The 27,024-nt window shown below is 38.2% G+C and overlaps 1 protein-coding gene across 1 annotated transcript; it reads left to right on the top strand.

Annotated features, from left to right (window-relative positions):
- GRAMD2B (GRAM domain containing 2B) lies at positions 1-25,114 on the top strand. Its single transcript, XM_082300860.1, has 13 exons — positions 1-96; positions 11,786-11,908; positions 13,965-14,046; positions 14,364-14,430; positions 15,402-15,505; positions 18,932-19,027; positions 19,727-19,798; positions 19,920-20,000; positions 20,659-20,770; positions 22,419-22,541; positions 22,735-22,822; positions 23,343-23,444; positions 24,989-25,114. Exons 1-13 carry the CDS (start codon positions 68-70, stop codon positions 25,098-25,100), a joined length of 1,191 nt encoding a protein of 396 aa, XP_082156986.1. The 5' UTR covers positions 1-67; the 3' UTR covers positions 25,101-25,114.
- The last annotated feature ends 1,910 nt before the right edge of the window (positions 25,115-27,024 follow it).

The raw sequence follows: 27,024 nt of genomic DNA, 5'->3' as shown, positions 1-27,024 counted from the left end.
ATAATTCCCAGACCTTCTCTAGAGTCTTCTGACTTCAAGCCTTGGATCCTGATTCCTGTGCAGAGTTATGCCAGTGAACCTGATGAAGTTCTTCAGGTATGCAAGATCTGTATCTGATTTTTCTCTTGAAAACAGAGCTTGGAGTCCAAGATAGTGTACGGAGAGCTTGATCTCGGAGACATTGCACATGCATGGGTAATGCCATCTCCTTTTGCCACTAGGTGTTGAGTCTTTCAGTCCTTCATCAATTAACTGTTTTAGAAGCAGGGTCAGTCTTAGCCAATGTGATAAATGGTGAAGTCTTACTATAACTCTCTAGGTTTTTTTAGCTATGAATTTTTGCTGTTCTGTAGGTGTCATGCAGGGGAGAGCGAGGCAGTCTTGCTGTACTTTAAGATACAGTGTTCAGCAATACTAGCCTGGGCAGTAGGAGGGTGAAAAGACTGGGAAAGACAAAAACCTAAAAAGCTTTGTCTTAAACTAGAAAATTGTTGAAGCATTTGCTCTTTGGAAACCAAGTTGGAATTAATTTTCCAGCCCCATTTAACTGAGAAACTACTGTGTTCATTTGATTGGGAGTTAACCTCACAAGCCAGGTGTCTTCGGTTTGACTAATGTGAAGTTACAGGGGAGATTGTTCAGCTCAAGACCAGAATCATGGCTTAAATTCAGCTAGAAGTGAGATTGCTACAAGCTGAATTGTCGAAGATTTGGTTTTAGAAAATGCATGTGGATTTGATGGAGTTTCATTCCCCTCATGTACTTGCAGGGAACTAACAGAGCTGATGATGACCTCTATTTGAAAAAAATGCTAGCAGGGTTATAGAGGTTTATGGAACCTTTCAGTGTTTTCCAAAGCTCACCGGGGAGAGAGATGTATCTGTGTAAAGAGATTTATGTGTATGCAGTAACCTGTACTTCCTAGAGGTATGCTTAAAATGTTGTTCAGTTTAGAGATGGACTTCATAGCTTAATATGCTGCTTCTACTGTAAACGTTCCCTGGGGGATAGGTGCATCTGATGGATTGAAGTTGTAAGTCTTTTGGGTTGTTCTGGGGGTGTTTTTTGCAGGGGTTTCTTGGATCAGTTTTTCTTAAATATTTCAAGATTGGAAACTAGAAAGTCTGTATTTATCCAACAGTGATTCAGAATAGTTAAGTACTTGCATACTGATTCAGAAAATGGGCTACTCTGGCATGATTAGTGATACTTATATATTTGCAAAGCTTGCAGTAGATCTTGGTGAGTTGTACAACCCCAGAGACAACACTGTGTGGAAGATGGGCACTGTTACTATGCAGAACCAAAATAGCAATGTGCCAAAAGTTTGTCATTATGTGGAGTTCCTTCCAAGCAAGTAAAAAATTTGTGGACAGAAAAAAAAACCTTCCAAGTGGAGTTCCCTAACCATTACACCCTGATGTGGCCTTGGACCAAAAAGGAGTTAACCCTTGCATTGTATTTAGAGGGTATTTATCTTTTTGACCAGAAAGTGGGATGTGTTTTATTTGTGGTGGCACTGGACCTCCTGTAGAAGCTGTCAGCTGTGCTGTAGGGACAGCTGGTGGAACAGATGTTTTAGCACTTATTTAGAAAATAAGAGCGTGGCATATTAAGGAGAAATGGCAGAGGAGTAAGAGCAAGCAGTTCATATGCCTTGTCAGCCTCCCTCTGCTTTTACCCATGCTTGCTTCTGACAAAGTCCATGTAGCACTTTCTGGTGCCACGGGTAGTGTTTATCCTGGTATGATTCAATGTGTCTGTATAAGTGTGATGTGATGGGTTACTGTATGGCAAGATTCTGCTAACATTAAGTGGCACATCCTGTCCTTTATGGTTTACAGAATCAGGTAAGGTCCAATTACCAAATGTAACTTTGTAACTTAAAGAAATGAAGACATTGGGACTTCAGAGTATGAAATATACGGAAGGTTTTAGTTGGGGGGTTTTGTTGGGTTTTTTGGGGGGTGGGGGGAGGGTTGTTGGGGTGGGTTTTTTTTTTGTCTGGGGTTTTTTTTGGTTTTTTATTTAGTAAAAATACATTGCAGATACTGGGAAAAATATGCTACTGCAAGCAATGGAAAACACTTGCAAGCAAATTGAGTACTTCTTGGCAGGAAGAATGTGATTTTTATGGGGTTTTTTTGTCTGGTATATTATTCTACCATAACAGATCTTTCTTAATAACTGTTTATCGGTTGATAAATTAAAAGAAAATCAATTGACTGACTTGTGCTTAATCACGATTTACTATGGTTTTTTTCTTAAAATCTCTTACTTGAGAGAAACACAAAACACAGAGAAAAAAGGGGAAATTATTTATTACTGATTAAAGGTTTTATTTCAACTTTGATCTAGGTTAACTCATTTCCAGCAGCCAAACTTCTACTGTGAGGTTTTTTTTCATGAAGGGAAAAAGGTGTAGGTATGTACTTTCAGAGGATGAAGATAGTAGCATACACTAAATATAATATTTTTTAATTCTTCCGTAGTAGTTCTTCCTTATTTTTATAGCAAAAGTTATAACACATGATCTGTAAAGAAGGACATACTTGCAAATGAAACATTTAAATTTAAGATGTGGCAGGGGTTTTCCAGTCTAGGTTTGAACCTTCATCTGCTCATGATGATGTTTTTTAGTCACTTCTGGTTTTTCCCTTTTTTCTCCCTGCCTTTCCTACTTTGTTCACTTTATGTGCATGCTTAAATTATAAAAGCAGCTTTTTAAAAATAATTGTTCCATGTGTAAATGCATGAAATGGATCTGAAGAGTTTTTTCATTCCACTCAGGTGCCTCAAGTGGCTAACCTGAAATATGCCCAAATTATTTATGGTTATATGCAGTCTGTGAGAAATGTTTGTTAGTCAACATAATAACTACAACTTTGGGCAACAGGATTTGTTGCTGGTATTTGACAGAGGATGCATAAACATCGTATCCCAGTATTGTCTTCTTGCTTCCATCTCCATAAATGTTGCAGTCATGTGGTTAGAAATTATGTGCTTATCTGATGATGCCACTGCTGGGACTCATGATCTTTTATGCTCTGTACACAGCAGCTGCCATGTCCATGCATATCCTTTCCGATGATCTTTTCAGGCCTGTGTTACTTTAACTAAACTTCTACCTGGCACTGACCGTCTTTGCCTCTGTCCTTGAGAAATAGTGCACTAAGTTTAGGGAGGTTAATAAGCTCCAGAAAGAGGGGCAGGAAACAATATGTAGGCTGCAGATAGGCAGCAGACAATTTCAGCAGGGTAGGGAACATAGAGGCAGACTGAAGCCTTCGCCCTCTGTGGATAGAAGAGGGAAACCTTCTAGTTACCTGACTATGAAACAGCAGTTCTGTACATCCCCCATAAAACCAGCCATACCCTGGCATGTCCTACACGTGCCTCAGTTTAGCCCTCTGGTTATCGTTTTAGTCTGTTCGTGGAAGAGAGACTACCTAGGCGAAAGACTCTTGATGTATTTTATAGCTGCCATCTGTGCTGTGCTAGCTCAAGAAGAGCTGTTTAGATTTGTTCAGTCTTTTTCTCAACAAGAAGGAAGTTTATAGTACAAAATACATATACAATTATATGTATTCCTATTTGGTTTTGAGAAATTCTAAAATACGTGTAAATATGCTATGGCCAGCATAGGAGAGAGTGTGTTTTGCCATGGAGGACAGCTTGTGGCTGGCGGAAGGGCTCAGATTGAAGAAGGAAGCTTTGAGAACATTCAGACTCAGTGTCCTGGTGACATAGAAAATAGAAAGTCCAGTTGGCCTTAGCAGGTGTCTGGCTACCATGTGTCACACCTGATTCTAATAAGACTACCTTTTCCCAAGAGTCTGGAAGGAAAATGGTTCCTTTTATTCACTGTCACAGTCAAAGGCACTGTTGTGACTAGTGTTGGTTAGACCCATTTTTGGAAGGTAGTATTTCCTAGTGTGAAATAGTAACTTTTGGGTTCAGTTATCCACATTGTTCTGATCTTTTCCGTGAACACATAGGCAGGCCTGTAAGAGTAACCATAGGTTGAAAAGATAATAGTGGGAAATTCAAAATTGCCAGATCGTTGGTGAATGGTTCACTTCTGTCCTTGGTGAAATGTGTGATGAAACATCAAAAATGTACCTAGGTATTCCTTGAAACTTCAGATTTTGTCTCTGTGATTAGTGTTGTTTTAAACAAGGAAAGCATGAAAAAGCACAGTAGATAAACACAATGAGAAGTTCATTTTCATCTCATTGTTTTACATTTGGCTTTGTTGTACACTATTCTTGCTGGGGGACCTCACAAAAAATGTAAATAAGATATGTAGGAGCAGAATCTATCTTTAACACACTTTAAACAGGGAAATCTTATCAATGATTTTTGGATTATCTTTTATCAATGCCAGTTTTCAAAGACACTGCTTTATGAGAAAATCCAGCTCTCCTTCTCTTTGTATATAATGTCAGAAGAATCAAAATTATTTTTTCTCATTTACATTGATAAAACACTTTGTGTAGCATAGTGAGTCATTATTTCTAAAAGTGCCATAGAGCAGAAGCTGCTGGTTGAGGTTTTCATGGCAGCTTCACTTTTTAACAGCAGAGAATGGAGTAAAAGTGTTGGTAAGATAGTTCCCAAACCTCTGCTTTCATCTCTAACTGTTCTGCATTCTTAATAAGTTGTTAATATAATTGCAAGTGTCTGGGTTTTTTTTTTTTTGTTGGTTGGTTGGGGGTTTTTTTAAGTATTTGAGTCTGATATAACTACTTAGGTGGTTTTTTTTTTTTTTTTCAAAAGCACAATTAATGCTGGCAAACTGGCATCCAAGTTTTGCATCATGTTGAGGTATGTTTCTCTGGAGTTCTTCCAGAAACAGAGGTGCAGCTTCAAGTAATGAGGCTAAACTTTTATGCTTATTCTCTGGTGATTTGGCCTCATTTGTAAAGATGCTTGTGCTTTTTCATATAGATATGTGTTGTTTCTGCCTGAGTTAAGGAACAGTTCTGATTGATGTCTATATGGTGAACATATAAATTGTATATAGATGCAGTATTTATCTTTTTTATTTAATTTGGTATTGAACAATTCACTGAAGTGCCTTTTCCCTCTTTTTTCACCCTGAACAAGTCATAAATCAGGAATTTTTTCTTTTCCCTTTCTCCTGTCACCTCTGGAAGCTAAAGATAAAAATGTTGAGTTAAGACTGTACACTTCCTTTTCAATATGAATTGTGATCCTGTTTTTGTATTGCTTTGGGTTAGAAGATTAGGTAGTCTAGAACAAAGAGACATGAAAACATTTTCTTCTGAAGGATGTAAGCAGGTTGAAGAATGAGAAAAACACATGCTCCCTCCCAAAGTAGAGGTGAATGAGTGTATTTTGCTTAATTTTCTTTTTTTTCTCCCCCAGAAATGTGTCTGTGAAAGATTTCTGTTGTGTGCTAGATCTGACTGTGCCTATGGTCAGATAAATAGTTGTTGGTGATCCTACTGAAACTCCCATCCTACTGAAAACTGCATGCTGGGAATTTTGTGGAGTTGAGTGAAGATACATAGGAGAGGGCTTTTGCTTTTTGAAGTGGATATATGAAACGGAAACTCTTGAGAAGACAAGACAGCTAAATGGCTTATGTTCCTGTTCTAGTGTTAACTTAGTAAAATATCTTGTTATAGTGTCTCTTGTTTCAGAGTGCAGGGAATTCTTCTGTGGTTTTTTTTTCCTATGGAATTTGATAGCAGTCTGGTTTTGATTAGACGGGGAATACAGACAGTTAATAATAGATGGTATTTAGAGCAGAAAATTTACATACTTGCTAATGACGTCTGCAGTGTCACAGTGATCTTGCTAATGTCCAAGTGGTAAGGCAGTGTGAAACTTGATCTAGTTATTATGTTAAATGTCTATTCAGTTAAGGAGAAAAACCTAACTTTCTCTGTCCTTAACAGTGTTGGAGGGGTTTCTGTTCAGCATTAACTCCAAAATTTCATAGATTTTTTAATAAAGACATTGCAACACAGACATATGAAACTACTCACAGGTGAGTAATTGTGTTCCAAGAGATAGGTGTGGAATAGAACACAGTAAGTATTTCTGCAGTTAATTGCCTTGATATATAAAATTAGATTCAGATTTTAAGGAAGTCCTAAACAGCTGGGTTAATTTCTCTTTTTGGTGCTATCTGACATCAAGATTCCAGCTCTGCCTGCAGATGTGTTTCATCCTAGAAATGCTTAGAGAAGCACGTGGTGTATGTGCAAGTGTGCTCATCCATATGCATGTTTTACACAGTTAATGTGCAGCTGTGTAACTCTGCCTCCATTATGCCGTGTTTGACTCTGATTCTCTTCTGAGGAGAAGAGAGTTAGCCTGCTCCTTGAGCAGCATGAGGAAGTTAAATCTCAGTCTGGTTCATACCTATTGATATTGACAAACTGGTCTTCTCCATCATGCAGGGTTTCGCATCTCTGTGCCGTGATTCATGCTTTGCTGCTCTCTCTGTTTGGTATAAATACATCTGCTGGCTGTAGATTTGCTATACAGAAGAATACAAAATCCTGCACTTCAGAATCAGCTGCTTTATTTCGTTCAGACTTCAGCCTTAAGTACAAGCTGTGCACAAAGTATATGGAATTTTACAAATACAAAATGGATACATTATGTCTATCTTTAACATCTATTATAGCAGTTGTTAAACAGTTTCTGCCCCCATGTAATTAGGGTAGCTGTAGCTCATTTTCTGCCTGTTTTGATAGTTTGGGAGTCTTAGTGATAGTCGATGTTTGGCTGTTCATTTGCATGGTAAAATTGGTATGTGATCTTAGAAGTACATTAAATCTTGACGTTATTTCGAGGCATTGTTTCTGCGGGATGTGTTATCTCTCATAAGCGGTGCTGTGTGCCATGTAACACTAGAGCACGGCTGTAGAGTTACAGGACGCATTTTGCTTCTGAGTGACCAGACTGTATAAACAGACAACACCTAAATCCTCAATTTGTGCACTATTGCTAATTTTTCCAATATGGAGACCATTCAAATCTTCTATGAAGAGGACAGCAGGAGAGTTTACAGTGGAAAGGTATTTTCTTCAGTCCAGGACTGAGGAAGTTGAACTGTGTACAGTATGAAAGCAAGCTCATCAGATAAAACACTCCAGAATCTGATGACACATGCAAAAACAGTTTATTCAGGCTGGTGTGGCATAGAAAAGACATCTAGTAGAATGATGAGATATGTCTTCTTAAAGAAAACTTCAAGACTTTAGACCTAGCAAAGGTAGTTTGGGATGATTGCTTCTCTAGGACATGATAGGTCAAGGAGAGTAAGTTCTTAGGAGGACACCTCTGACGTGCAGCATGCTTAGCAATGTCCTTCCAAGCATTGGTACTTCCCATCTGGCCCTCTTGTAGTCATCTCTGCTTGAAGCATGTTGCTGGTATGTCTTTCAGATAATGCCTAGATAAATCTCTTCATCCTGCTCCATGTTCTCTGCTTTTAAAAACCTGCCAAACTCTGTCATCTTTATTTGGGATCCTTAAATGTTTGTAGTCTCTCCCTTTAAGTTTCTGTAAGAGTAACCCATTCCTTTACCTGAATAGACTTATGTCAGGGAGTAAGAGTAGCTTAAATAACATTGTCTCTTAGCATTAAGACCTTTCACAGTACTTTGATTCCTTTGTCAAATCCTGTCAGTCTGCCAATGGCTACCCGATTAATCCAACAGAACCAAAACATACAGAATGTCATTGTATTTGTGATGGATATTTTCTCATGCACTTTACCAAGCATGGTTGTGGACATTAGGGGAGAAATTACTCCCCACCTATTTTGGTTGATCCTTTGCAGTAATACAGCAGTCTAACTGCTGTTGAAAAAATTAATTCTTTTTGTTTAATGGAAGTGAAACTGGACCAACAGAGCTTCTAAGGTAACATGATGACCTAATATGTATGCTCCATCCAAGAAGGAACATTGCACCAGTGCTGAGTCACATTAAACCCTTAGGAAATATGCTTTGACTCCAATTTTGCAAACAATTGAAGATGTACCTAACATCTCTGATTATTCAACAGGCATTTCTGTCCTTCTACATAACTGATCTGCAATCTGTAGACTGGAGGACTGGTTTGTCACAACTTATTGTGGCTTCTGAATTTCTAGACCAGTTATCAGGTGGACCAAGTAGCGTGGGTGCCCTGAGGAAGCTTTGTGGAAGGATTTGTGTGGTTGCAGGGATTTAAAGACAGTAACCACCATATAGTTCTGGAATTTTGGTCTCTTTTGTGTATGCCTGAGAAGTGATCGTGTCTGGTTCAGTGCTGTGCTTGTCAAAGACAGCAGTTGTTCCTTGAGGGTCACTTTCCAAACTGTGGCCTATCAGCACTTCTCTCTCACATTGTTTTTGTTCAGTGCTTCTTACTCAAACTAGTTTTGAAGGGAACAGATGAAAAGTTGCTATTTTAGATTAATGTATTTAATCTTTTTTTCATGAAAAACTCCCATAATGTGGTACTGTATAACTTCACAGGGAGTCTGAATTTTTCAGGTCCTGGTGAAGGTTACTGCCAAACAAGAAAGTTTGAAGTTCAGAGATGTTTATGCAATATGAGGAACTTGACACACACATCTGCCAGAAAATTTTGGTTTCCCAGAAACCATTCAGATCAGAAGTGAAATTCCTCTGACTTTTGAAATGTATTGATGAATAATGTGCTTCTGAACTACATTAGAATGGAACTTAGTCCACTGCCTTGGTTTATGTAATTCATAGCACTTTCCCTTAAGCACAACTAATGTTTATTTTAGCTTGCTTAGATGCAATGTATGATCTCACTGTAAGTGCAGGACTTGGCTTTGAAAATACTCCCTACAACAACTGTTCTTTATTTGGAAACTAGACACAACTTCTCTCTTTATTTATTTTAGCCATTATTTTAATAGGCTTGGTAGTAGTACCAAATATATGAGAATTTTTTCTTTCATTTCAATGGTTCCAGTGTCACAAAGTTCTTTTGCTTTGCCCTGACATTGCGAACCCAGTTCTTTTATGTGCATCTACTGCCAACAGTTGCAGTAGGAATCACTCATTTCTTAAGTGGTCTTAATCTAATTTGTTGTTGTTCCTGACTTTTGTGCTCTTTTTACAAAGCATTTATGAATACTGACTCACTCATAAGAATGTGAGGAGCGCTTTAATTTACTTGTGATTTGATAAACAGTATTTTACGAAGGGAGGGGGAAGGGAAGGTCAGCTAAGATGCTTCTGGTAGTTAGAAAACACCTACTAGTAACTTAGGTGCTGTGTGGAGCTATAATTATCAGAAATATAAGGTCAAATCCTTATGTAGTTTTTCTTTATGTGAAGGAGGCATAAGCAGGTAGGCTGAAGGATAGGCATGGCGAAACCTTATCAGCTAGTAGGAATACACCCTATATCTACTGTCAGTGTCATGTGTTCCATGGCTGAGTCTCCTCACAACTGTGCTGCTGTTCTCAGGCCATCCTGGAGAAGTGAGCAGGTTGGCACAGGTTAGCTCAGCATTCCCACACACAGCTGTCAGCAGGATTAGCATTTTGGGATGCCTGAGCTCTCTGCCATCTAAAAGCATCTAGGTGAGAGATTCAGGAGTAGTAGATAATAGGGAAGACAGACAGAATAGAACAGGCTCATAGGTTTAACTGCAAAGTACAGATTAACTTATGGATGAGGTAAAGGGAGTATGAGTAGTAAGTAAAAAAGGCAGCAGCAAAGCATCTAAGCATGCTGACAGGTGTGAGCGGTAGAACCTGTGTTATAGGTTTTTTTTAAAGGATATTTTTACTATAGAGGTATGAGACAGGCCTCCTTGATCAGTTGGTAGCATTGCTGTGTGAGAATAGCAGGCTGCCCAAGGCAGTGAGGGACACCAGTCAGGCTTCAGGCTCAAGCAACTATATCTTGAAAACAATGCTGTGTTATGTAGTTCTATTCACTTGGGAGTTTCCAAGCTAAGCTGCTTTCTTGAAACGCAGGTGTGATTGAATCTGACAGTTTTGCCTCACCCAGTTCCTCATCCCACTCATTTCTGGTGTTCTCTGGCCACCCTTGGAGCCCAAGGATTTGAGTAATAGAAATATAGCAAGACTGTGAATAAGATGTTTTCAGGGTTTGCAGACTTTTGGAATACAAACTCCCCTGTGTTTGCAGGGAGCACCTGCAGTTGGTAGTCTGTCTCTCTGTTTAAAATCACAAACAGCATAAAGCTGCTTATTTGGGTTTTTCAGGCAGATTGGATTCCACTTGAATCTCATTAATTGCCTATTTAATTGTAGTTTATGTCAACTGAAAATAAAAGCTGATGATGTGTGGTCAGGCAGAGCCGATACAAGAGTGAAGCTATGGGGAAATAATAGGGTTTTTTTCTTATTGGCTTTGTGTATAAATGAAAGGATTACGGCATTAATAAAGTCTGATTTAGGAAGTAGGAATTCAGTGTCCCTGTGGTGGGGAGTGCTAAGGGTGCTGAGGAAGGGTTAGATATGGAAATAGCTGTTCTATGTAAATATAAGATCCCTTGAGAATCTTGGCATTTGTCCTGTGACATAAGCTCTAGTTTAGCTGTCAGGTAGGATAACACCTCATTAGACTTCAATTAGGGTGTTGTGAGGCATATCTCCTGATCTTATTCATCAGAGCATAATAAAAGCAAAAGATCTTTTTGTGCCCTTCCTAAAAGAAGATTAAATCAGTTTGAGAACCTCTGTTAGCAAAACTTTTGTCATAGTAAGAAAAAAGCCTGTTCATAATAAAGACAGTGTCACATGATGGCTGTGGTATGCTGTAAAATTGCAGAAATTAAACATTATAACAGAAAGCTTCTGTAAATGGGGTCATTCAGGCCAGGCACGAAATTAGTTGGCAACATGGTTTGGCTTTCCTCTTTAATCCTAAGAGCATCCTATAGTTTTTCTGAGGCTTCAGGTTTCTGCGGGGAGGAGTATGTATATAGTTGTCATGTCATTTTAAAGTATTCTCATTCTTCACACCCTATTATTATTAACAGCTCTTTTTCTCTAAATTTTCTGAGTTGTCATTTTGTTGGAAAATCATGGAAAGGTAAGCCAGGGGCAGACTCTAATGGCATATTGTTTAGCCTTCAGACTGTGGGTCCATAACATACATTTCTGAAGCAGTGGCACATGCTGTGAAGAGATAATGCGCTGTGGCAGCGGTGCTGCTTTTATAAAATAAAACCAATGCTTTTTGTACTTGGAGAGAACCCTTTATTGTGAAAATTCTGCCTGTGGACTCTCACAGAAGAGGAAAGTGAGAGGCAAGATAGGACCCATCTTCCTCTTGCAATAATGAGCACATATTATCTGCAAAGCACCAAGTGCTGTCATGCAAGATGTTTTTCTCCTGGCTTGCCAATCAAATTAATTTCCATTAGTCATCTGAGTCTGAGTCCTGAACATGGAATGCATTTTTCTTAAACGAGACATTCTCTTCAGAACGGAAGCTAGAGTTACAAATTTTATGAGTGGTGAAATATCCATGGCAGTATTTCAATTTTCCGCTCTTCGTTGCTGAAATTCCAGTACTGGAGCTCAGAGTACAGCTCACATGTATAATACTGTCAAGTCAGTAGACAAAGATTTTTTCAGGATCTCAGTAGAAATACATGTTACAATTTTGTTTTTTAATATATGCTGTATTGTCAACATGTTGCAGTGGCATTTGACATTACTGTGAATCCTGTAAAACACACTTCTAGCTTTAGTTATTTATTTGTTTGTTTATTTATGTATTTATTTTTACCCCCACAGTTCAGATGGAGAAAATGGAACTGATGAAAAAAGAAAGGCTGGAAAATCACCCACTGTGTGGCTGCAGACCTCTACCAGTGAAATGGAGTATTTTGATGACCGGAAAAAAGTTGATGTTGCTAGGTAATATCAGAAATACTACCAGTTTTCTTCTAGTAGAGATAATAGAATGGCTGCAAAGCACTTCAGAAGCTAGACTGAGTAGCAATATTTATCAGATATCCTAGCTGAGGGTTAGCTTGCACACTGTGCAAGTGAATTGGAATCAAGGCACCTTCCTTGGTTGCTCTGTTGCCCATCACAAGCAGTCACAATAGAATTTTGACTTTGAGCTGGCTTAGTTTCCCTGTTCTAGGAAAAAATGTGTTGCACTGTTTGGTGCCGCTGCTAGTTACATTCCTGTCACAATCAATTTGACAGGCAGTCAAACTGAGCTGCAGTTTTAGTCCTGGCTTGTTTCCAGAGCTCTTTCATGCTGGAGTAGTGATTGTCCACGGTAAAACTGTGACATAAGTTTTAATTTTGTAGTCTGTGTTGTATATTGTATCAGATTTTTGTACTGTCCCCACAAAGACACTCATTCTTCTTTTGCTGGAGAACTGGAATGCATTTTAAGTGCTTATAAAAGAGGCTAAAATCCCACTTGGATGGCTTGAACATGACCTTTGCATCCCTTTCACTTTGTCAACTAAACAGTCAGTGGAAAAGCCAGTGGTCAGCCTGACACTGTTGTTTTGGTCAGAAGGCAAATATTTAAAAAAACATCACTTAATTTCATGAAGCATCTTTGAGGAAAAGGTATTTGAAGGAATACATTATCACTTTTTTTTTTCAGAGGTTGCAGTCTTACTTCTCATACTGTAATTGACTACTTTTGGTGAAGGCTAAACATAAGATTTTTGTCAGGCTTGCTGTTTGTTTCAGTTTCACCTGTACTCTACGTAAGCACACAAATACATGTACTCACATATTTTAGAGTTTTATGAGGGGCCTCCTGAGATATGCAGCCAGGTCCTCTGCTGTCAAAGTCAGTGTCTAAGTCAGATTGCTATACAATCTCTTTCCAGTTATGTCTCCGTAACACTCACGGTTTCTCTTTCTGTCACTCTTATGGTATGTACTAGAAGCCCTGAACCTCTCAAGCTTAGGGAAGTAAAGAAGACTTGTTGTGCAGGATATGGTGCAGTAATGGAAACTTTTGTAGCACCTTTATTTCCCTACTGTATCTTCAGCACAACATGTTTTTCAGGTCATTCAGTATGAGTCCTGTGATATGTTTCTTTCTTCTGCTGTTCAGTTTACATCTGAGGGCCTCTGAAAAAGAGCTACCTGATTTTTATAGTATGTTCCTATGCATTTGTTCTGTGCCACATAGCTTTCAGAGAAAATGGTCTCCTCTTTCTGATTTATGAGACAGTTATCCCACCTCTGTTTTTCTGAACAGTCCATGCCATTAATTCCTCTTGTGTAGAACAGGCATCCTAGTCATCCACAGAGAATTTGATCTACACTTGTTCTTTTCTGGAGTTGTTTGTGGTTTTGTTTGGTTTTCCAGTGTAAAGGGCTGGAGCTGTACAAGTACAGCTGCCTCTACAGCTGGCAGTCAGAATTCCATTTCGTTTCCTGTAGGGTTGCTGGTTGCCTTAATGATTTCATTACACTACACTACACCATTCATAGCCATCCTCTGACTTGTGCACCTATTCTTCTCCTGTTGCATTTTTCAAATGAGCTCACATCTTGTATTACAAGTTCATAGCTTTCTGTACACTGCCTTCCACCTCAGCTACTAAGTTTTATCTTGTTTTATCTTTCATTAGTAAGGAATGTGCTTACTTAGTATTAGTATTTCACATGTTGCCCAGAAACGAATGTGAAGCTAAGCACTGTGATAATTCATTAAGCTGTAAAAATGTTTTGAACTTTTTCTACTTCCGTACCAGCTAGTCAGTTACTTAGAATACCCCTTCTAAATTAAAAGACCTTTAGCAGACTGCCATAGTCAGCAGATCAACATGGTTTAAGAAAAAGATATACTCTTCTTTATCTCTGCATAATTCTTGATGAATTGGGTATGTTATCTAAAGGATTAATGCGTTCCGTGGAAAAGCACATCCTATTGGTAACTTACCAAGACCAGTGTGAGGCCAGGCTTACATCAAATGCTTTAAATCTTCAGGACCAAGAGCAGCACAGATAGTCCGGTCCTGACAACCAAGAGTGACTCCAAGACTGAAAGGAAAAAACGTGCCTCAAATCAGGTAAGGCAGAGACTCCTTGTTTGCTTACATATAGTAAGAGTAAACACATAACTACCATGAGAGGGCTTTTGTTTAGCAGCACTGTAGTTCATGGTTGTAAAAAGGACAGAGGTTACTTTTTCATCAGTGTGTTAGAGTCTGGGTGAAGCACAGTATGGAGTTAATAGGCACATAGTAAAATATGAGGATTTCTTGTAGAGCAAGTGGGCAAAATGGGAAGGTGTGGGGAGGACAGGAAGTGGAGCAGGTCTCTTGACAGTTGTCAGACTGTCTAATAAAGTGTGTGTGTTTTGGGTGTGGGGCTTTTTGTTTTTCAGCTGAAGGCAAACGCACACTTTCATAAGCTGTTTCTAGATGTTCCTGTTGATGAGCCACTGAAACAAAGTAAGTATTAATCCCTGTGTTGTTGTTGGCTGTGGATCCTAAATAATGTTGTTACCAAACAAATGTGATGTACAAGAGGAACTACCTAAATTTTAAAAACCTTTAACTCCAGTTGCTTAGAGCTATTGGGCCTTGATCCACATGCTATGGGCATCTTATTGTTACCTTGGAAAACCTGAATCTCTTCATGTTTGGTATATTTGGAAATTGTAGCCCATTTTTCCATTCCTGGGGAGTAGCCTAATGCAATATTTTTTGGTACTGAATCTTCCTTACTAAAGGCACTACTTGAGACAGCATTGGTCAAGTGATTAGCTTGAGTTTTTGCTGTTGGGGATGTTTGAATATTTGAAAGCACTAATAGGGAAAAGAATATTTAAATGTTTAAATATTTTACTGTTATCTGTGGTACTTATAAAAGGGAATTGTACATAGACATGTATAGCATGAAAGGAATACAGGGAATGTGGTTCATGAGTGAGAAATGGTTTGCTCAATGTCTCTGAAGTAAAAACTTATTACTTTACATGTGTTGTACCTCTTTTAAACATCTAATTTAGACAACAGCCATAGAGCTAGGAGTTTTAAAGATAAAACCTCTTGTTAAACTCTTTACATTTATGTAATACAATTACCTAGAAGTTAATAAAAAGTTTATAGGAAGCTAGGTCATACTCTCTCAGAAAAGATTTTTTTACCTTTGGAGGCCAGTTGCATGTTACTATTAATTGTATTCATTTCAGTTGTTGTCCTTCAAATATTTTGAGTCTAAACTTAGGCCCATGACATCATCTGAGCTTGTCAGTATTAGTTAAACTTACCAAAAATTTCAAGATTTGCCAATGTTAATCAAAAGGTATAAACCTAAACATATAGAGGCTGTGAAAAAAAAACAAACAAAACCAGAAGCCAAATTGGCTTGGCTTGGCTTGTAATTACCTTAAAGACTATAGAATATCTGTTTGTTTCAGGCTTTACCTGTGCTCTGCAGAAAGAAATTCTGTACCAAGGAAAGTTATTCCTTTCTGAAAACTGGATTTGCTTCCATTCCAAGGTTTTTGGTAAAGACACTAAGGTTAGTAAAATCTTTATGTACAGAACAGTACAGTTTGTTGGTTATCAGAAGTTCAAATTATTGTACAAGTCTAGAATACTAATACTTCTAAGTTTTATCTAATACAGTCACTATTCATAAGTGATGTTCGAAATTCACTCTAAACTGAGCACTATTATCATTAGTAGAAATTGAATCTCTTGCTTAAGGACTTCATGTCTGAAAGAAACAGATGAAAGGATCTGACAGGCAGCAGTGAGGGCACTGTCAAATCCATGTAGCATAACCTTCAAAAATGTTTCTCTTGGAATAAGTACTTAAAAGAGGAGGAGGAGGAGGAGCAGGAGAAAAGAAGGCTGAAAAGTATTAAGGACTCAAAGACTATAGTTAGGGAACTGGAGAGAAGGATCAAGCATATTAAGGCAGTTAAAGAGGAAGAAGTAAAACTGGCTTCTGCCTTGAGTAGCAAAGCTCTCTGAAGGATTCTTCTAGCAGTCCCATTTTACATAAACAGAGCATAGGATAAGAAAAAAGTTGACAAGGTTTTTACTTGTGGGCCTAGTATGCAGATCAGAAATGAGATGTGAGCTGCTGGGAATATCATAAATTAGTCTTTTTTGGTGATCCACCTCAAGCTTAGCACCCCTATGGTGAATGATATACATACGGAAAAATCACAGACTTTGCAAAAAGGTTTGGATCTGTTGATTCAGAGCTTTTGAAGTGCACTTTGTTTACATAAACTCTGCTTTGTTTTTGACCTCTTTTGGGAAAACAGATGGATTTGCTTCAAGGATTTCTTTGGCTTCTTTCTTTCAGGTACATCCTTGAACAAGGTTCCTGGTTAGGTTCAGTGAATTGAATGCTGAAATCAGTTTAGGGGTTGAGATTATCTCCTATCTCTGCGGTCAGCTGTTTTGATGGAATACCATCTGTTTTTAAAGGGCTTTTAATGAGGTGTAATAGGTTTAAACAATGCTTAAAATTATTAACAGCACGTTGTCCATGGCGACTTTATGGGTTATTATATTTCACCACTTGGCCCAAGATGGTTGGTGATTTCTAGTTAATGGATTCTATTAGTCATAGACAGTACATTAATGTGGATGGTGTATATGTTGGTGAAAGCTGTGTGACACAAAAGAAAAAAACAACTGGTTGAATACTGTCATTCAATATTAGTAACAGCGATCTTGGCAATTATTAATACTGAAGCTGCTGTACTAGCCATCTTCTCCAGTCACCATGAACAAATGTAACTACTTCAAACTATGGAACAGCTTTCTAATGCCAACTAGGCTAAATGTATACAAGAATATGGTGGAACTTTACTGAGTAGAAAAATCTGGAAAAAAAGATGCAGAATGATGACGTAGTACTAGGAAATTATCTTTGTCAAAATGGTAATAAATGCAGGAGTATATACATACACATAAGTGTATGCTGAAAAGTGAAAACATTTTACAAAATAGGGTAGAATAAACACTGTTTGTAAATGTGATTATAGCAATATTGCAAATTATTTGGTTCTGGGTCTTATTTTCAAAAAACATTGCGGGGAGCATTAAGAGTGAAGGGGATAGTGCTTATCATTTATTTACAGCTTTGTTCAGCTTTTAGGAATACCATCAAGAAAAAAGCTGGAAAATCAGGGATACGGCAAAAAATTATGTAGTGGGAGGGGAAGGAGGAAATCAAGCTGGACAGGAAGAGGAACATTCTTAGCAGTCATTCTTAGCACTGACAAAGCTTCCAAAGCTTCTATTGCTTAGAACTTGTAAAACAATTTAAGCTTAAGGATAAAGTGTTTTATTGAGTGAAACAGCAGATCTACACATTCCAGTAAATTTTTGACGAGAATTCTACCTGCAGATATTTTTTTACTGAAAGCTTTCATGCAGTGAACAGCTATGCAATTCAGGAGTTTTGAGTATGCAGTAAAGACACTGTGTATATTCGAAAATAAAAGATTGCTTCTAGAGGATTGAATAGGCATTGAAAGACATCACTTTCTTTCCAGGTGGCACAAATTTGGCTATATATATGGCCTTGGGTCTTTCTTGGATTTAGACATTATTTTACCCTTTTAAATTTCTTTCTAAGTTGCCTGCAGGTAAACCTTTTATTCTGAAATAATTAATATTCCAGATAGAAGTAGTTGTGATCAAATAGTGATTCCACCCTTTCAATCTAATGCTGTGGGAACAGAGCAATAAGCAAGTGCTGAATCCCACTGAAGGATAGTTTAGTTTTGATTACACTCACGTTATTCATCAAAACTACACACAGTAGAATGCCACTAGCATCTCTGATTTAAAGTTCTTTGAGGTGAATTGTGAACTGAACCAACTAGAAAAAGCTGCTTTTTTGTAGCTTGTAGCAGGATTTCTGTTCAAACAGTATTTGGCAGACTTGCAACCAGACTGTTCTACACAAAGATTTTTTTTTTTTTTTTTTTTTTTACCTGGAACAATTTTTCATTTAATGATTTCGTGTTACTGTTCTGAACAAAAGTTAACAAGAAACTACACAGAGTAAGTTCATTCTCCTCCAATGACATGTTTTAATTCAGATTGCTAACTGAACAGTTCATGGATACTTTCAAACTTGCTTCCAAATTTCTCAGGTAGTTGCGACAGCCTATGCCAAAGGTATTTTTAACAGGATCTGTTTCTTAATCATGTATATCCAGGATTATTATATTTGCCTAATTCGCTAAACCTCTAGGCTTTTCAACTGACTGTCTACAACCAAGGGTTTTTTTCCTTTGTAACATGGGGTTTACAGGAAGAGCCCATGCAGAATATATGAAGTGAAATACTCTGAAACTTAGCGGATGTTAAGCTAATGGGGTTGGATGTAAACACAAAGCAGGAAGGAAAATTGAGAACTTTTCAATGCAAATGTAGACTGCCTGGTTGGCACACACAGGAATCAGTTGAAGTCAGCAGGTATGTCAGTATTGAGTCTTTCAACATTGCTGAAGGATGATCTGTTTACTCACCTGCTTGTTGCAGATCTGTAAGTGGTGAGAAGACTTTTATGTTCATGATTCCAAAAACTTGTCTTGTTTGATGTGTTCTGAAATACTTGGTTTCTAAACAAAGAAGCATAACTGTAAGATTGGTTTGTTTTGCTGATCTACACTGCATTAAGAATGTCGTCTTGTGAGAGCCAGGAGGGATCAGGAAAGGAGGACACAAACAAAAGCCTGGATTAGCTTTTTATAAAAGCAGAAGTAAAAGTAGTTAGGTATGGTTTCAGATTATTACAATTTCTTATGTCACATGAAATAATGGTGATCAGAAATGTAGTGGAGACATCTTTAAAAGGTGAGTGTTGAAGGTCTGGCTTATCCCAGTAGGTGGGCTGGCCCCTCAGGAGAGAGCGTGATGCAGATTTGTACGTGAGTATTGGGATTTGAACGCTACGTTGATCTTGTTTCAGATTAGTATACCTGTGCTGTCAGTGACACTTCTGAAGAAGACCAAAACTGCCCTTCTTGTGCCAAATGCTCTGATCATAGCAACAGTGACAGATAGGGTAAGTACTAGTAGAAGACAATGGTACTTCTGTGAGAAAATAAAAAACAGAATCTGTTTGCCACCTGCTCTCTGTAGTCTTTCATTCCGTTTTCCAAAATTTCATAGCACCAGGGGCACTGAAAAAGCTGGGTCACGAGGTGCATGCACAGAGGGTTACCTGCTTTGTTGGCATCTCTGTCAGTGTTCTTCCATTTGCTTGTATCTCTTACCTGGCCAGTCATACCTTAGACACACAAAAACCTATTGCTTACAGTGATACTCAGGAATAGTAATTGCATCAATCAGTAGGAAATGTGATTATCCTATGAGCAGCTTCAGAAACAACCCATTTTCATTGCATGAGTATTTTGTGGGTGCAGGAGACTATACATAAGAGCAAGTTTGAGGTTTTGTTTGTTTGGGTTTTTTTTCAAGGGGTCGGTAAAACATAGCATGAAAAGTATTTTTAAAAGAAAGAGCAGATCTGGATTATGCTCTTGTTCCTGCATCAGAACATAGTAACTTTTGTGCCTATTCTGTGTTTGTGTGATTAACCTCAAGTTGTAGGCTTAGAAGGACTGCAGGTTTTTCCTGCCATACTAAAGTTCTTGAAAATAGTTACTTGATCAGCAAAACCACCTGTCAGTTTTATTTCGATAAAAGGAAGCTTGTGCTGTATGTCTTTTTGTCAAACAGTTGTGGAACTTTTGTTTTCTAGTACATGTTTGTCTCACTACTCTCCAGAGATACCACCTACAAGCTATTAAAATCTATCTGTAGACATCTTGAGGTAAGTACTAGTGGCAGTGAAGATGGTATGTAGCTTTGTGTTCATTATTGCTGCTATCCTGCTGTGAAATGCTAGGTACTTTCTGTTTGTGTTCCTTGTTAACAGTGGTGATTTTTTTCAGGATGCAAGCATGGGCAACAGTCCAAATCCCTCTTCTGCAGAAAACAGCTTCAGGGCTGATCGCCCTAGAACTCTGCCCCTGGTAAATGTTTTAGAAGTTTGTTGTTTTGTTGCATGGCATCTTTCATTGCAAGTGCTATTTTTAATGCTTGAAGAAAGGAAACTGAAGGAAATCATGACATCTGTTTCTAAAATTTCCATGAGTTTTTAACACTAGAAAACAGTAGGAATAATTGGCATAATTATCTGGTGACATACAGTTTATATACGTGCATACGCTTTGGATTTATTCAAGGTCTGTATGTTCTTCAGGTCTCTGTGTAGCAGCCAGGTTTCACTGTACTGACGTAAAGTTGCTTTGTCCTCTGCTATGAGCAGTTTTGGAAGTGTTTCTAGTAGCAGACCTTCCTCTGTAAGCCAGTTCACTCATCTGAAAGAGCTGTACAGCCACATGTGATGACCAGAGTCTTAAGTCTATTAGTGTTTGTCCTGGATTCATAATTTGTCTGACTTAACAGTCTTTCTTACAGACAAGGCAGGGGATGAAGCTTGAATTCTGGTGATCTTATGGAGCTTATTTTTTAACTTCATCTCAACATCTTGATATCAGAGATTGGTCCTGGTTGAACAGTTCTAATGCTTTGATATTTGGTTCAGATTCTAGACGAAGGTCAGAGGAAATTAGATTGTTTAGATTTAGAACAGGGCTGAGCCTTTTTGTGATTCATTCTCCTCATCAGGATTTCAATGAAGATTATTCTGATCTGGATGGAATAGTGCAGCAGCGAAGACAAGAGATGGAAGAGTCCAGCAGCACAGGCTCACAGACACCAGAGCTGGAATGCTTCCAAGGTGAGTGGGATCATGGAGCCCCAAGAGAAAGATAAGGGACTAGCTCCATTTTGCTTCTGTATCCCCTTCTGATGCAGAATCTAGATTCTCCACAGTCCTGGAGAAGTACGTGGATTTTGAGGTCTTCTTCAAGGCCCCAGTACCTACATATCTGTTACTATATCCTTCTGCAATCCAGATTCAGGCAATGACTTGGTCATCAGCAGATCTCAATTGTCACTACTGGTTCCAGTTGCCTAGCCGTGCGAGGAGAGATAGAATGTAGGAGCTGTTAGTGCTTTAAAACACAAAGGAGACCAAACAATCAAAACCTATTCTAAAGTAGCTCAAGTCACTGTGTAACTTCTGATCTATACAAATAACATTCTGTACCTTGGTGGCTTTTGGTCATCAAGAAGATTATTTTTGACATGCATTTTTATGGGGGTTTTTTAAACACTCATTTTATATTTGCAGCTGTTAAGACACTTGAAGATACTGTCCGAAGTTGTTCTTTCTTTACAATGCTGTTTGTAATCTATTGTCTCAAGTTCTTCACCTAATTAGCAGCTATTCTGATTGAAACTCACTACATATAACTTCATGAGTACAGGAATACTTGTTTTATGTAGCTCATGCTGAATGTTATTATGAAAACTTAGACTGTTCTGTTGTGCAAGTCATATATATTAAGATATTAATATGTTGTTATGCTGTTAGTACTCTGGGTTCCATCTTGACTATAATTTGTATAAGAAACTGTTGAAAGAAACTGTCATTTTTTATAGCAGTTTTCTGTCATGTTGTTTTTGATTAACTCTCCTTTTTGCTCTGTGTCTTCTTGTGTTCAGCAGGATGATTTGGGGCTATTTTCTTTCGTTGGTATTTGATATTTACTGTGCTTCTATCTTTTATTGTGGTGCCATAGCATGCCACAGAAGTGCTTCTGAATAATGATTTAACTTGCTGTCTTACTTTCTGATGGTTTGTAACTACTTCAAACCATTCCATTTTATATTTCCACAAATGAAAACCAATATCCAGGTAAAGAACCATTCTAGGAAAAGGAATTGAAGGCAGGGGTGGAGGGTAGCACATCTATCACTCATGGTTGTTTCTTGTGCATCATTAGAGCAAGTCCAGGGTAAGCAAGTAGAGCATAAAACTGAATGTGATTAGATTTTTCTGTCCCTTTCCTTTCAAGATTCCATTGGCATTTTTAAAGAAAGTCAGGAAAGGAAGTTGTAATGTCCTTTTTAAAGTAACAATGCACTATCTCCATTTGATGTTGCTGTTAAAGTAATTTGGAATCATTACTCCAGCAAACTCAGGCCTTTTGAGAGACAACTTTTGTGACTTTAATCTTCTGCCTGGAAATTCAATAGTAGCCTTCAACATCTTCATGGGTTGCCATCTTTCAAAAGCTCTGGAAATATAAATGCAACATACATCTTCTTTCAATTCAGGTGCTTCTTTTTATTTTGTGTTGATGTGGAATTAGTATGTAAACTGTTTCAAGGATACTAAACCAACTGCTGTTTTTTACCCAAAAGTACAGAAATGCACCTTTTAAAATTCTCCTCTTAGTCTATTTCTTGTCAAACATAAGCTATCAACAATTTCCTTTGACTTCATATTTCAACTTTATTAAAAATCTTTCTTTTGATAGATTATCATGTTGTTGAAACAGAGACTCACTTGAAAGTTTCCAAGCCTGAGGCCAAGTCTGTTCGTTCAGATGCACATAGTAAATGTGGGCCTGATGGAAAAGCTCGAAACAGTCCTCGAAATGGTAAGAAACCAAGGACAGATCTTCAGCTGGAATAACTTGAGATACATTTGCATAATTATGTCAGTTCACATAATTTGGGAGATCTCTTTCTTGTTTATCCCATTGTTTGCATTATCTGTTACATACTTCAAAACACTGTTTATATTCTGTGGTCTGCTCTGGTCAAAGTAAGACTTGGTTCTTTCCCTTGCAGGCCATTCTGAAGCCTTCAGGTTCCTCCACAGAGTGAAGTCCCAGAAGCTCTTCACTCTGAGCCATGTACTTGTGTTTTATGCAGTTCTGTAAGTTTGCAATAACAAGATTGTCAAAAACTAGGGGTTTCTTATGTTTATGTAATCAATATAATGTAAGCATGATTGATATAATCTAAGCTTTACTTGGAGAAAGGAAATTATTGGGAATTGTGGCCTTTACACTCTCCAGAAGTGTGTATATACATACATACATATATATGTATATGTATGTACATATATGTATATAAGCCTGTTAGGGCAGGTTTACTTAACAGGCCATTTACTTTTAAAAAGAAAAGGTCTTTTGATTGAGAAAATGTTAAAAGCGTTTAAATACTTGCACGTTCCTTTTGCATGTCACTTAGCAAACACATACTCAAGTCTGAGATTTTCATAACTGAAATTTCATAATCTGAATGCCACTGATGGTATTCCTGAAATGTTTCTAAGAATGATGCCTTTATTATTGAACATGTACAAGTAACAATGTAAATGGATTTTAACAATAAATTTGTCAGGTACTGCTAAAGTTTCCTTAACTGATATACTTTATTCTTCTCTCTTACAGTGTTTGTGTTTTAATACTTTCTACGTTCTACATGAGATATAAAATCAGTGTCCTGGAGGAACGCCTTATGTCCATGACAGCCTTTGATTCACATATTAAAGAGTAAGATAAACCCTGTAAAATGTTGGAGACTTAAAATCTTTTCGCGGAGTAATGATTCCATGAAAAAGGTTTAACTTCTGTCTTCAGTCTTAGTGTAACTTGATTAGTATGTAATTAGAAACATACTTCATACTCTGAGCTAATACATCTGTCTTGCTTATATAAAGCTTTGTGTTGTCTATATACTATTTAGAAATTGATATCCTGTCTTTGTAATATAAAAAACCCCACAAAACCAAACCAAAACAAAATCCAAACACAGCAAGGGACAGGTGTCTCTCTGTTTGAAGAGGAAATAGGGAAAGGGACCATAGTTACATAAATAATTCCTTTCTGTAGCTAGAGTCATGGCTGTCAGCTGCCTCTGTAGTTAGTTTTTTTGTTTCTTTGGATGTTGGTTTTTTGTCTCCACGTTGCACAGATAGAAAATATGCAAACATTAAATGGAGAGGCAGTGCCGAGGTATGTATATTTTCCACAGTAGTTTGCCTCTATAAGTTGTATTGGCTCCCTGCACTTGTCTTAGGAGGGAAGGAAGTTAAACTGGATACTGCTGAGAATATTAGTCAGTTTATTGAGCATTAGATTTTGCATTAACTCTTCTCCCCTTCTTATAATAGATTTTTTCCTGTGCTGCACTGAAAAATATGGCTTCAAAAGTCATTTGTAAACTCAGTGCAAAACCTGCAGTCACATGCAGCATGAGTGGAAATGCTGACAGCTGGAGAAGCACCACATGAAAAAGGGAGGGGAAAAATAAAATTCAAGACAGAGCTGACTTGGGCATGGTGGAACTGTTTGCAAAGTGGTTCAAATTCAGCAAGCTCTTACATAAGTGTGCTTTTTCATTCAGCTTTCTTTGATTACCCATCCATGACAGAACAGGTCACTCTGACATTGCACTTGTGGTCATATCAAACAATGACTGTGCTGTTTATGATACAACTTGTCTCAGTTGTCATCTGTGGAAAGCAGTAGGACTTATATGCATGTGTCAGAATACAGAGCTAGGTTCTTCATAAAAAAGGGATAGTAAGGAAATGGTGCTCTATCTATGCAGACTTGGATTTATCTTTTACCAGAAATGGAAGAAGTGGGGTAAACCTGCTTTCACATAGTAGGCAATGTCAAAAGCCTTTTTCTCACTTCTGGCATATTTTTATTAGTGGGATGCTGTGTCCCTCTTCAGAAACACTAACACAAGAAAGTCCTGTTTCTGTTGCTCTGAGCCCAAATAGTACAAGATACAGGAAGGAAGACCTAATGTGCCCTTCTACAGCATCTAGGGCTTGGGCTTTCTGATTTCTTCCAAGTCACAGGATGTGGAACTTACGGAACTTTTCAGCGGAAATAGCTGTAAATCCAAACTTTTGGAGAAAGAGATCACGTAAAAAATGTAGTCGAGAAGTGACTTAGCACTTTTTTTTCTGTAAACAAGTACAGGTTACAATTTTGCCACTCTGTTGCCATGTACATGTATATCCAGTTCTGTTTTCCTGTTCTTTTGAGTCTGTCACACTTATTTTTTTCATTCTATTTGACAGACATCAAGTGCACCAAGATTTGGGATCTCATCTGCAAATTAATGCTGATGCCGTTTGTGATGAGTTAACTGCTAATCTTAGAAAATTGGAAAAGGTAACATCTATGATATAATGCAAATGCTGATAGACCAGTCAGGTTCTTGCTTTGTTTCTATGATCTTTCACTTGAAAAGTGTCGAGTTACCCTCAGATGTGATACCAAAAGGTGGCATGTTTTCCTAGACAAAGGACTAATTTTTGGACTACAAATTAACCCAAGTACAAACACCGGTATGTGTAAAAGTTTTGCTTTGAACTGAGGCTTATAACCAGGAAAAGTATCCCTGAAGCAGACACTTCAGGGGTGATTACTGCATTATGTAAGGATCTCAACCTTTTTTTTTTCTTTCTTTCTTTTAATCCATCTGGGCTAAGGATTTTGAACTTAACTGTTCTTGGTATTTGATGAATTTGGTGTTTGCTTTCATATGTAGTCAGCTTCTTCACACAGAGTGGCTGGAATCTGCCTGTTTTACTTCAGTAACATAAATGCTGCTGTACCAGTTGTGTAATTCGCTATACCTGACCCTTGATTTTTACCATTCTCTGATTGCAAAGCTTAAATGTATTTGGTGACTTAAATTGGAAACTATGCAAAATGATTGGGTGTGCAGACCTTACTTCCTTATTTGGTGTTTTTCCCCTTTCTAAAATACTTTAACAGAGGCTCCACCACTCATGGCTGGGGCTCACCTGTGCCCTGCGATGGGTCCACTGGATGCTGCTGGAATGGCTGTGTCCAGCACAGGGCAGCCCCTGGTCCTGGCCACAGCTGCTGCCCCTGCACACCTTGCCCCACCTGCCCCCAAACCTTGACAAATGCACCCAGTACAGGTTGGTGAAATGTGTGTTGGAAACACGTACACAGGCCAAGCATGACAACAGCACTAGTGAAACAAAAGTTACTTGAATTCCTGTGTGCTTAAGTCACATGGGATATTTTTGCCTCTCTTTCTAAACTGAGTCTGTGCCAAGGTCTTTCAACACCTTTTTTCCCCCCAAACCAAGTTTCTCAAATAGCATAAAGCTAAGAGTATATAATATCACTGTTTACACGTGTGGCGTAGGTTTTAGAAACACTGCCAAATTTCTTCTCCTAAAAAAGGGTTTCTTCCCCCGCATCTTCACCCCTCTTGGCTATGGAAATCTAGAGTAATGCTGGCTTAACCCCTCTGTATTTTCTGGATAATAGTGTGAATACCAGGGGGAAATGCTTACCAGATGGTTACCAGATACAATCTTCAGCCAAATTAGGTCATTTTAGAGGTTACTGCTTTCTGGCTGTCTGGGACAGGCTGGCAAGATGGTTCATGGGAGACCTCATTTCAGTGGGAAGCCAGCCAGCCAGCCAGCCCTTTGCAGCAAGGCTAGGCACTGTCCCACTCCCTTATATAGTCTCTGCTTGGAGACAGTAATAGACAGCTAGATGGTTAGATCATTCAGCTGTTCCCAGAGAGGTGACCTTCTATCCTGAATTAGAGTCTTAAGTGGTGTGCTTTCTTCGTTTAGTGTCTACAGGACTGGAGCTTTAAAGACTTACCTTTATCTGACAAACATTCAAGCAATGAAGTGCTGTGTGTACAAGCTAAATCAGTAGTGCCTGTAGCTGCACATTGCCACATCCTGTTCGAATCTAAATGATCAGTGCCTAGAAATCTAGTAGCTTTTTGTTCTCTGAGCAAAGTTACTGCAGTTGCTTGACAGTTTCATATGCCTTAGTGAAAAGTGCTGGTAACTGGCTGCAGCAGCAAAGGTAGCATAAAAGTTCTGGTATAACTTGTCATCTCTCCCCTTACTTCCCCTGTGACCACGGCACTGTAAATGGGAGCACTGAGATAATCTAGATTAAAAACTGTAAATTATTCTGCAGTTAAAAAATGTTTAGTGCACAAATATGTTGCAGTGATTTTTTCAGTGTGACCTTGTGATTTTTACAAGTTTTCCTTCATGCTTGGAGCCAAGGAACTACCATGGTTTAGCAAAATTCTGCTAATTTG

Source organism: Coloeus monedula, assembly GCF_965178545.1.
Source record: "Coloeus monedula genome assembly, chromosome: Z".
NCBI lineage: Eukaryota > Metazoa > Chordata > Aves > Passeriformes > Corvidae > Coloeus > Coloeus monedula.
Note: the sequence above shows the minus strand (reverse complement) of the source record. Positions and strands in the feature narration are given on the sequence as shown.